General features: G+C 36.6%; 1 protein-coding gene across 3 annotated transcripts in view; it reads left to right on the top strand.

Moving 5' to 3' along the window:
* Positions 1-11,812, top strand: part of SMC6 (structural maintenance of chromosomes 6) — an 88,035-nt gene extending 76,223 nt beyond the window's left edge. For 2 of the 3 annotated variants that reach the window (XR_004054311.1, XM_010354839.2), the window contains 3 exons: positions 4,663-4,815; positions 9,118-9,215; positions 10,018-11,812. Coding sequence is in view for 2 of the 3 variants with exons in the window: in XM_010354839.2 (XP_010353141.1) it covers positions 4,663-4,815; positions 9,118-9,215; positions 10,018-10,132 (366 nt within the window). In the remaining variant the exon portion in view is untranslated. The remainder of the gene's footprint in view (positions 1-4,662; positions 4,816-9,117; positions 9,216-10,017) is intronic. The other variant, XM_030921040.1, reaches the window with a different exon arrangement.
* Positions 11,813-12,712: the final 900 nt, after the last annotated feature.

Genomic DNA, 12,712 nt, shown 5'->3' with positions numbered 1-12,712 from the left:
GTGCACTAAATTATTAAATTAAAAACAGGCTGAATAGAAAAAAACTAACTGCTTTTATCAAAATACACCTTAAATAGTAACATAAGGACAGAGAAGATCCTAAGTAAAATATGGTAAATGATACACCGTGAAAACATTAGCCAAAGGAAAGCTGGTTACGCTATAATAATAACAAAATAGACTTTATGCAAGAAATATTACTAGAAGCCAAAAGGGCCACTTCGTAGTTATAAAAGTTACTTAAAAAAAATTTAATTTGTATGTACCTAATAATGTAGCTTCAAAATACATAAAAATTGGGAGAACTAAAAGGCAAAGTAAAAGAATTGACAATTATAGTTGGAAATTTTAGTAAACTTTTCTCAGTAATGGATAGAACAATCAGATTAAAAGTCAGTAAGGCAATATAAGATTTAAATTACACAACCAAATTCACCTAATTGGTAGAACTATAGAACATTGTGCCAAACTACCACAGATTGTATATTGTTTTGAAGTACATGTAGAACATTTACCAAAATAGACCATTTCCTGGCTATAATGCAAATCTCAACAAATTTCAAAGGATTGATGTCATACAGAATATGTTGTAAAGTGGAATGAAATTAGAAATAACAGAAAGGTAACCTTAAAACTTAATGAATGTTAGAAAATTAGGCAGCACATTTCTCTATAATCTGTAGGTCAAAAAAGAAATCAAATAGATATTAGAAGATAAATTTGAATCAAACAACAATAAAAAGAAAACATCAAAACTTGTATGATACAGCCATAGGATTTCTCAGAAGGGAATTTACAGCTCTAAATATATACATTAGTAAAAATGGAAGGCTTAACATTAATGATCTAAGTTCTATCTCGGGATGCTAAAAGGAAAAAAAGTCCATTATAAATTCAAGTAGAGAGATGGATACAATGATAAAAGCAGAAATTGGATAGTAGAAAGCAAATGTACAATAGCAATGAAACAGAATAGACACCTGAGGAAGACCTTACCTACATGCATAAGTCATACATATATGTAATGACAAGACTCCACTGCAAGCCTGCGGAAGAGGGTGGTCTTCTCATGAATGGTGTGAGATTCAGATTGTTGGATATCCTTTTGGTAAAATAAACAGTAAGCGGCCGGGCATGTAATCCCAGCACTTTGGGAGGCTGAGGCGGGTGGATCATCTGAGGTTGGGAGTTTGAGACCAGCCTGACCAACATGGAGAAGCCCCATCTCTACTAAAAATACAAAATTAGCTGGGCATGGTAGCGCATGCCTGTAATCCCAGCTACTCAGGAGGCTGAGGCAGGAGAATTGCTTAAACCCGGGAGGCGGAGGTTGCAGTGAACCAAGATCACACCATTACACTCCAGCCTGGGCAACAAGAGCAAAACTCTGTCTCAAAAACAAAAAACAAAAAAACTAAAAATTAAAAAAAAAAAAATAGTAAGCAAAGTTTGACCCCCTAACTTTATGTACAAAAACTAATTTAGAAGTTGATCATAGACCTAAATTTAAAACAATAAAACTTCTAGAGGAAGAGAATGTCTTCATGTTTTTTTTGAGATTTTTTGAATGGGTGACACAAAAGGCAACCTACTGAAAAGAAAAGATGGATAATTTGGACTATTAAAATTAAGAACTTCTCTTCATAAAAAAGTAACATTAAACAAGTGATAAAAGAAGCTACAGACTAGGATAAAATTTGTGATGCATACATGCAACAAAGGACTTATGTAGAATTTTAAAATAATAAGTAGTAAGAAAGACTGATGTCTCTTTAAAATGGTCAAAAGGCTTAAACAGAAACCACTTTTAAATATCTAAATGGTGAGTAAACACATGAAAAAGTGTCGTTAGTAATCAGAGAAATATTATTTATACCACAGTAAGTTACTGTCACACCCTTATTATGATGATGAAAATGAACAAGACTGGCAATGTCGTGTGTTGGTGAGGATGTGAAATTGCAGCTCTCATATATTGCTTGTGGGAGTATAACTTGGTAAAACTAATTTGGAAACCTCTCTGTCAATGTCTGTTAAAGCAGTTCCATTCTTGGGCATAAACCCAAGAAAAAATTAGTGCTTATTTTCTCAAACAGATATATTTGAAAGTGTTCAAAGAAGTTTTACTTATCATAGCCCAAAACTGAGCAACCCAGTGTCTACCTAGAGTCAAATGGATAAGTTGGGTATATTCAAACAGTGACATGCTGTTCAGTAATGAAAATAACAAACTGCTGTTACACACACCATAGATGATCTGACAATGGTCAGTGAAAGAAGCCAGTTACAAGGGTGTACATAGTGTATATAAATATGAAGTGTATGTACAAAAGAGTATATGTAACATCTACATATGAAGTTCAGAAACTGTTAAGATTGATTTTGGGTGATTACAATCAGAATAATTGTTACCTTTTCAGGGATGGTAGTATGATACAAATAGTTTGCTTAGATGCTGGGAATATTCTTGTGTCTTCATCTCAGTAGTGGTTACCCAGGTGTGTGTATGTATTCATGTAAAAATTGAGTTCTACATTTTTGTGCTCTTTACTCTATATAAACTATTACTGTAATAAAAAATGGAGAAAAAGGAAAGTGTTAGAAGTGCTTGAATAATTTATCTCCAGAGCTAACTATACAAAACAACTCGAGCTAGACTTTCTGATGTTGTCATCTCTGTTGTTCAAAAGAATATCAGATGAATCTTTAACTTACGTGGCCTTCATTTTACTAATAAGGAAAGTGACACTGAAGTTCCATGATATGTTAGTAATAGATGAGAGGGTAAAAGCTAGATCCCCCAGATTTACCTAGGGCTTCATTTATTAAATTGGTGCAAAGTACAGTTTTGGGGCAAGATTGCATCTTGGTGTTTAGTCCTTGCTTTTATGTGGGAATTTTTATTTGGTTGATTGTTGGTTTGGTTTGTTCAGACTTATGATAGATGTAAAATTTTAGAGTATGTTTAGAATTGGAATTTTTACCTTAGAATATTCATAATGTTAATATTAAAAAATAAATGAATGCTCACTTAAGAGCTGTATCATTTTTCAAATAGTGAATTAAAAAATATAGGAAGTTATATGTCTGCTATTGATATGAAACTAGTTGTTTCTCTTTTTTCACCTTGTATGCATATATGTATATCTGGAATTTTGTCAAAAAAATAGAATCCTTCCTAATGTTATTGTATATTATCTTCTCAGGAAATTGTGTGAACGATTTGCTGTTAATTTTATTAGTTGCTTTCTTACTGTTTTCATGGGCCCTTATTTAGTAAAGAATTTTTAAAAGATTTTATTTAGATTTTTAAAAAATTTAAAATTATTTAAATTTTAAAAGATTTTATTTAGAATTTATAAGAAATACAATACAAAATAAATACATTTTATTTTTTTTGAGACAGGGTCTTGCTCTGTCGACCAGGCTGGAGTGCAATGGCGTGATCTTGGCTCACTGCAACCTCTGCCTCCCAGGCTCAAGCGATCCTCCCACCTCAGCCTCCCAAGTAGTTGGGACCAGAGGACTATGCCACCACAGCCAGCTAATTTTTGTACTTTTTTTTTTGGTGGAGATAAGGTTTCCCCATGTTTCCCAGGCTGGTCTTGAACTCCTAGGTTCAAGCAATCCTTTAAATGTTTTTTTTTTTGTTTTTTTTTTGTTTTTTTTTTTTTTGAGACTTAGCTCTGTCCCCAGACTGGAGTGCAGTGGCACGATCTCAGCTCACTGCAAGCTCCATCTCCCGGGTTCACGCCATTCTCCTGGCTCAGCCTCCAGAGTAGCTGGGACCACACGCGCCCGCCACCACGCCCAGCTAATTTTTTGTATTTTCAGTAGAAACGAAGTTCCGCCGTGTTAGCCAGGATGGTCTCGATCTCCTGACCTCGTGATTCGCCCGCCTCGGCCTCCCAAAGTGCTGGGATTACAGGCGTGAGCGCTTGGCCCTTTAAATCTTTTAAAAGGTGTATTTCAATGCATTTCTTCGGCCAGTGTAAGCTTTTTAAAGTTGGTTCTGTCCTTTTGACATTCAGTAATTACTTTTAATGCAGCTTAACCACTAGGTGTCACTATACTTCAAGTAACAAAAAATCTCAGCACTTTTAAATGTTTGAAGCTTAAATTTCAGGGCCGGGTGTGGTGGCTTAAACCTGTAATCCCAGCACTTTGGGAGGCTGAGACGGGAGGACTGCTTGAACCTAGGAGTTTGAGACCAGCCTGGGAAACAGGGGGAAACCTCATCTCCACCCAAAAAAAAAATACAAACAGTAGCTGGCCATGGTGGCATACTCCTGTGGTCCCAACTTCTTGGGAGCCTGAGGTGAGAGGATCGCTTGAGCCTGGGAGACAGAGGTTGCAGTGAGCCACGATCACACCATTTATTAACATTTTTAAAATTATTAAACCTTTGGAATTTTGGTATGTTAGATTCAGTTATGGTGAAAAAAGTTTTCAGTTTTATTCTCTTGCAGTAGAGCAAGAAATACCGTTATGTGTAACTGTTTTACTGTAAAATATTTTGAATGGAATGGATATTTTCAAATCACTAAGTCATTTTATTCTCATCTCCTTTTTACTGTATATCTATTATTTGTATTGTAAAAAATTTAATCTGGCTTTTCATTTACTTAGTTTTTTGTTCCTTGTCAACTCATTCTCTTCAAGGTTCAGCCTGGAGAAGGAAATAAAGCTGCCTTCAATGACATGAGAGCCTTGTCTGGAGGCGAACGTTCTTTCTCCACGGTGTGTTTTATTCTTTCCCTATGGTCCATCGCGGAATCTCCTTTCAGATGCCTGGATGAGTTTGATGTCTACATGGTATTGTTCAATTTTAAATTCTTTTTCATTTTTTTGTTTGTTTGAAACATGTATTTCTAAAGGAAGGAAATCTTTCTTTAGTTTTACCCCTAACAGGAAAGATCCTGCCCTGACTATTTAGTCTGTGACCAGTAGTGGGGAAGAACTAAAGAACTGGAGTTCTCTCCCTTGCTTCCAGGCACACAGTACCCCTAGAGACCCGGGAGGGGTCCTCCTCGCCCGGCATGGATATCCGTGCCCTCCATCATATCGGCGTTTTCTCCCTCACCCTCTCTCCCAGCTTATTTTCATCAACCCATAAATATGTTCAGGCTTTTTGTTTTAATACAAAATTCTAACCAGTTCACCACCCTGGCTTTGACTCACCCTAGCCACTGTTTACTGTTCCATCGTACCCACACATTTCAGAACAGTGTATAGAACATAAGGGAGCAAGAACTTTTGAATTTCCGGTTAAAAAGCGTAGGATTTGAGACCTACCTCTGACAGGCAAAATATCTCTACTTATTGGGTCTCAGTTTCTTCATCTACAAAACAATATTATTACTAATTCCTACCTCTCAGGATTAGACTGAGGCTCAAATGGTATCTTTCATACATTATACTTACTGTGGTTCAGGCATATAGTAAGTTCTCATAAATTAGTAATTATTTTCTTCTTCATATCTCATTGTTTCCTAAATCTACTGTAATCTGGATGTAGATGACACTACTCTAGCAAAACTTGTTTAGCAAAGGTTATAAATGAGCTTTAATCTTACCTTATTTTTTGAAGTATTTGACACCACAGACCTATCCTCCATACCTTAAAATGTGTCTTCTTACCAGCTGCCACCCTCTGTTTCCTGGTTTTCCTGTTTTTCTATTCTTTGTTCTTAATCTGCCACGCTGCCTCCCCTAATTCTGGTGCCCTTAAATGTTTGACGTCTTTGTTTGCTTGTTATAGTGTTATTGATTTTCCTGAATTCCATATCCTACTTCCCCCTACACATATACACATATCACAGTCCCCAAAACTACTACCTGCGTATGGACAGATACCTCCCAACTCATGGCACCACATCCTGTACCCTCCTGTACTCTAGACCCGGATGCCCTACTACCTGTTAGACATCACCTGGTAAACAACCAGTATCTGAAATTCAGCAGGCCTGAGGTTGAATGTGCCTTCATCTCAAAGCCTCCTCTGTCTTTGCCTGAATTCCCTACCTTGATTAATGCAAACTATCATTTCCAACGCAGTCACCTACCTTTGACACCTGTGATTTATCTTCGATTCTTCCTTGTCCAAGTCTGACTTCTGTCCGCTTCTCCTTTAAAAACGCTCTTTGGTCTCTGCCCTCTTCTCCTTTCTCACTGACATTCTTCCTCTCATCCCCCTCTCTTCGCCTCGTGCCTGTGGTGATAGCCTCTTCTCCGGACTCCCAGGCTTTCATGTGGCTCCTTCTTCGGTCCATCCTCCACCATTTTGGCAGGTTTACATTTCTACAGTTGATCTGATTGTGGTCATTCATCTGTGTAAAACCCTTTGGTGGTTATTATATATGGAATAAATGTTTAATTCTGTCGGGTAGCTTTCAGACCCTTCATGATACCGTATTTGCCTACTTTTTTCAGCTGTTCTAAGCTGTTTATAACTCTCCAAATATGGTGCCTCTGCCTAGTACACCCTTCTTAATCACATGTCACTCTGCCGTATTTGCCTACTTTTTTCGGTTGTTCTAAGCTGTTTGTAACTCTCCAAATATGGTGCCTCTACCTAGTACGCCCTCCTTAATCACATGTCACTGTACTCATCTTTCAGGACATTGTTCAAATGCCACTTTTATGAGACTTCTGTGACCGCCATACCCTATCAGGCAGGATGAAGAACTTCTCAGAGCTTCCTTTGCACCACCTTACATCAACTCATAATATATATTACTTTTATATTTTTATTTAAGATAAAAATATAACAATGCTTTATATTATATAGTATTTTATACTATTTTTTATTCTGTTGTAGTTGTCTATTTTTATATCTGAATCCCCCACCAGATTGTAACCAGTTTGAGGTTGTCAGCTATGTCTTAGATATTTATGTCTCCTAATGCCTAGTCTATAATAAACACTTAGTAAGTGTGTATTCATGAATCAGAATTTATACCTGTGAGTGCTGTATAATCCCCTCAGTGTCAATTTTTTCCTATGATACTATTGCTGAAAATGGGTTAGATATTCCTCCAAGAATTGTCTTCACAGCTTATCACGAGTCATAGAAGATGATTATTCTTTCTACGCAGTGTTTTTGTCCAGAATGGTGCTGTGCAGTCCTATCACCCATCTTGTATGTCAGATTTAATTCTAAGCCGCGCCTTTCTCTTTCAGAAACTTAGAGCTTCTTAATCAGAATGGCACTTGGCCCCAATGAAATTATTCAGAAGAACGTACCCAAGTTCTATGAGCTAATCCAAGGAAAACAATTTTTTTTTTTTTTGGTACTTTAGCAGTTTTGTTATAAAATAATAGGCCTTCACAGCATATACGCCTGATGGAATTTTTATAATCAGAGCCATTGAGCAATATAGCCAGGATCTGTATCCCCTTTTGACTCCACAGCGCTTGTTCTAAATCACCGTGCTGTATTGCCACATAGTTTTATTTTTTATTTATTTACTTATTTTTTTCAGAACATAGTCTCGTTCCGCCACCCAGGCTGGAGTGCAGTGGCATGATCTCAGCTCATTGCGACCTCCACCTCCTGGGTTCAAGTGATCCTTGTGACTCAGCCAACTGAGTAGCTGGGATTACAGGTGCTCACCATCATGCCTGGCTAATTTTTGTATTTTGTGTAGAGACTGGGTTTTGCCATATTGGCCAGGCTGATCTCGAACTCCTGGCCTCAAGTGATCCACCCGCCTCAATCTCCCAAAGTGCTGGGATTACAAGCATGAGCTGCTGTGCCCGGCACCACATATAGTTTTTTTTTTTTTTTTGAGACGGAGTCTCGCTCTGTCGCCCAGGCTGGAGTGCAGTGGCCGGATCTCAGCTCACTGCAAGCTCCGCCTCCCGGGTTCACGCCATTCTCCTGCCTCAGCCTCCCGAGTAGCTGGGACTACAGGCGCCCGCCATCTCGCCCGGCTAGTTTTTTGTATTTTTTAGTAGAGACGGGGTTTCGCCGTGTTAGCCAGGATGGTCTCGATCTCCTGACCTCGTGATCCGCCCGTCTGGGCCTCCCGAAGTGCTGGGATTACAGGCGTGAGCCACCGCGCCCGGCCTACCACATATAGTTTTAAATTAAGACCTTTAAAATATACGTGTTCATGTGTCAATGATTTCAACTTTTAGGAATTTTCAAGGTGGTTGAGGAACATTTTGATTTTCTTTTACTGTTATTTAACTCAGAAAATGTAGCCACAGGTCTAGATCATTTAATCCCAAAACCTATTATAACTAAGCATTATTCTTTTTCTCTACCCTGATGTGCTATTTAACTTATTTAAAGATACAATCAAGAAATTGGTCTGTAAGTTCAAATTGGTTTACATTGTACAAATGGTAGAGGCAATGGGGAGAGGCAGACTTTTTAACCTTTATCATTGAGGGAAAATTTGAGAGACTTAATGAATTTGACTAGCCACTTTTGTTACCATTACCCTGAGTCAATTAGATTTATGTACAAATTAGATTTATTCTTGAACATTTATTTGTGTCAGGAGAATATTTTCTGATTGTTTCAATTGCTGCACGTATTTGAGGGAGGGGGGCCATGCATACAAATATTTTGACTATAGAAATTACCTGAAAGACATATTTATTCAGTTATTGTCCCCTAAGAGTTTCTCTTTTTTCCCTTAGAGATGGGGTTTCACTCTGTCATTCAGGCTAGAGTGCAATGGTGTGATGATAGCTTACTATACCCTCGAGTTCCTGGGCTCAAGTGATCCTCCTGCCTCAGCCTCCCAAGTAGCTAGGATGACAGACATTCACCACCATGCCCAACTTTTTTTTTTTTTTGGGTAGGAGACAGGGTCTCACTATGTTTGCCTAGGCTGGTCTCGAACTCCTGACCTCGATTGATCCTCTCGCCTCCACCTCTCAAAGCATTGGGAGTACAAGCATGAGCCACTGCAGCCAGCCAATTTTCTCCTAATGGTTTCTGGTATTTCTTTTTCAGTATAACAGATTTATTGGACATCATAGATAATGTAATGACTGATCCCTGGATGAAAATCCAGGAGCTTGTATCACCCCACAGAATGCTGCTTTTACAGAAATATGACTTACACAGTAGCAATCCTAACTTTTGCCTTTGTTTTTCAGGATATGGTTAATAGGAGAATTGCCATGGACTTGATACTGAAGATGGCAGATTCCCAGCGTTTTAGACAGTTTATCTTACTTACACCTCAAAGCATGAGGTAACTTTTTAAAACTTTCTAGATACATATCAAGTATACAAAAGGGGGAAAGAAATCTTTTACAATTTTAATTTTTAAAATACAAATACATACAAGACCAATGAAGATAAAAATTAACTCCCCTACTAGTTCGGGAAATTTGGAATGTTTTGCTCTTTTCGAGATATTTAAATTTTACTTGTATTGCTTCCCTTTCATAACTGAAGCAAATTGTTATTATTCTGAGTCTGCTTCTTTGTAGTTATCATGACAAACTAAAGTAATATAATTTTAGTAATTCTGTTTGGACTAAAATGATTTATGATTTCCCTAATCTTGCCTCTTTTCTCTTAGTGACTTACAGATGTCAATCTTTCTAAACAAAGAGTTCTACTCTGCTGTCAGTCAGTATTTATTGGGTGCCTACAATGTGTCAGACACTATGTCACTTAGAGTTGATATTCTGTCTCTAAAGTGGCCATGTGATTATATGGGGATCTAAATTTGTGGTTGGGAATGTTCAGGTAACTCCTTCCTTGCTGGACAACAACAGAAATTTAAAATAGTTGATATATAAATTTCTTTCATTTTCTTTTCTTCCAAACTGAAAATCCATGGAATCTAGCAGGAAGTTAATTTTTAAAATTGAAAACAAATTATTTCCTTATTGCAAATGATGTTTCTCCTAGAACTCTAGATATTAGACATATCCCAGATAATAGCAAAATATTTAGGTTTATATTTTCATGAGGTAATATTAGAATTTTTTTTAATTGGTAAAAGGTTTCTTGGAAATTTGAATAATTGATTTTGCTTCTTCCAGTTCACTTCCATCAAGTAAACTGATAAGAATTCTCCGAATGTCTGATCCTGAAAGAGGACAAACTACATTGCCTTTCAGACCTGTGACTCAAGAAGAGGAAGATGACCAAAGCTGATTTGTAATGTAACATGCCTTGTCCTGATGTTGAAGGATTTGTGAAGGGAAAAAAATTCTGGACTCTTTGATGTAATAAAATGAGACTGGAGACATTCTGAAATGAAAGAAACTCCTTTATATATCCAACCACAATCAAATGTATAAATAAGCCTAGAAAACCAACTACAACCAGCAATTTAAGATTACTATTACTTTAAGAAAATCAATTTCATAGTATTGGTTTTAAATCTTTTTAATTTTTTTTATACCATCTATTTTTATAGATTCTTTTTCAGAAATAAAATTTTGTACATATATACATGTACATATCTGTTTAGTTTGGATTCATTTCTATAGCATTTTGTAAGAAAATAAAAGTTTGAGCACCTGATTATATTTAGTTTTGCTTTTCCAGATATTACATTCTATAGTTACCAAAAATGGATGAAGGGAGGGATTTCTCATTGCAGAGGGTGGGGTGCAAGGGCAGTAAGACACTTGTACGGAGCACTGAAAGTTGGCCAACTTCTACACATGCCTTTTTCTCAGTCCTTTGTCCACCCTACCAAGAGCTTGTAACCAGTATAAGAACTGGATAACAGTTTTTCACTCTGACCTCCAGCATGCTTGCCTGGTTTAAAAGCCCTCAGTTTGCGGTCCAGGGACTCTTCAGGCTTGTCCTTAGCTGAGAGGACACAGGCTAGAGGGACTGTGCAGACCAGGCTGGGAGAAGGGCTGGAAAAACTGGGAGTGGAGGGTGGATCCTCATGGAGCAGGAGAGTAGCTGGTGGCTCCAGGAGCCTGAGGCCATGCAGTTGATGGTGAGCTGACATCAATTCTAAGACTCATCCTAATTTAGGGGTGTTAAAAAGTGTGCTGCTTAGAATGATCAAATATAGTTATTGTAAAAAATTATATTTATGAACTTTTTATTTTAGAAAACACGAATTTTATTGCTCCCCGAATTCTTTGTTTGATACTAGGATTCATGCTAAACTTTTTAAGAACATATTGGATATCAAGAAACATTCCTTACATTAGTAGCAATAAATATTAGAATAAATGTTTATGAAATTGAACTATTTTCAGAAAAAGGGCAGTATATTAAGAGCAGGGATTGTTCTCTAGTTATTGAGGAAAATTAGATTTCGTTTGTGTTTTTGGTGGAAGAAGAAGTTTAAGGCACTTTAGTTCTTAAATTGAGGTTTGTTGCCAAATGAGAAGTTCACAAACTTGGGCTTTCTAATCTGAGAATTTCCAGGAAGAGGAAAGTGTGTGCTGAATATTTTAAACATTTCTCACTGATCATACAAAGTCTGATTTTTAAATTTACATTTATAATGCCTTTGTATTAAAACTATTTTTAGCATGTGCTTTTCCAAATTAAAAATGAAGTAGAGTATACCAAATGCATAAACTTCCATTAGCTAAGGAACTAATGTCTGAATTTTGTTATAGTTTTGAATGTTGTGCTCTTTAATACAGAACGGGAAACATAATCCTCAGGTATCCCAGCATCTCTTGTTGAATTGAAGATTATTCATTGCTTTGGCCTCACAAAGTTTTGGTTTCAACTATCATAAGTGAAAATATCTTCCTTTAATGTTCTAAGTAGTGATAATATTATTAGACTGAAAGAATAAAAAGAAATTGTTCTTTTAAAACGTGTAACTTCTAAAAATAAAACAATTTATATGTATTAAGGTCATGCTTTTGTGAATTGAGGAAAGTAATTGACTAAATTGATCCTCCATGAATCGTGACCTAAATACATCATCCAGGTGACTCTTCAACCCCTAGTTTGTCATCAGTGCAGCTATCACTGAAGGAAGTTCCAGAAAATAAGAAAGGCTTGCTTGGATCTTAAATCTTACCTTCTCAAATCTTTGGGAGTAGAAATGATTAAAATCATTCTTAAAGTGACAAATGTGATGAGTTTTCATAAACCAAAGTGTAAATAATACAGTTACTCAAATTAGTAATCAACACTAAAGATTCAGTAATTGCCTTCATAGATATTTTCCAAGTTTTCATGTCTCATTTCTTCCATTTCCTAGTGCTTTTTTTTTTTTTTGCAGGAGCTGGGGGGCATGTCTTCCTCATGTCTGGGCTGTTTATGAGACCAAAATGATTAAATTCTGTGTAGAAAGCTGTTGGCTGGTAGTCATGAATTGGATTAGAAATGTTGGCGACTGATGAAAACCAAGTGATCTAGAATATCTGATTAAAAGTTCTCCTGAGTACAAACTAGATGCGGGGCATAGGGGAGAAAATGTTTATAAACTTTGTCCTGGGGCAATACTTTTTTGGTTACATTTATGACTTAGCTATCTACTTTAAACAATTCGGATTTTCAGGAGAACTTGGTTTGAAATTTGCAGTCCTAAAAGTGTAGTTACCAATGTTTCATGGCTTGAACTAAATGCCCATGGACTTGAAGATATATCAAAATATTTATAGGAACAGGTTTTGTTATTTAAGGGTTGGCAAAGTAATAATGCGGCTATAAATAAGCTGTTTCTTTGAGTCAGCAAATGAAATTTTCTAAAGCATATATAAGATTGATAGTTAGCATATTAATTTTAGCATTGGCATCTGG

The sequence above is a fragment of the Rhinopithecus roxellana genome, chromosome 17 (genome assembly GCF_007565055.1).
Source record: "Rhinopithecus roxellana isolate Shanxi Qingling chromosome 17, ASM756505v1, whole genome shotgun sequence".
Lineage (NCBI taxonomy): Eukaryota > Metazoa > Chordata > Mammalia > Primates > Cercopithecidae > Rhinopithecus > Rhinopithecus roxellana.
The sequence above is the reverse complement of the archived record's forward strand: the minus strand, read 5'-3'. Positions and strand labels throughout refer to the sequence as shown.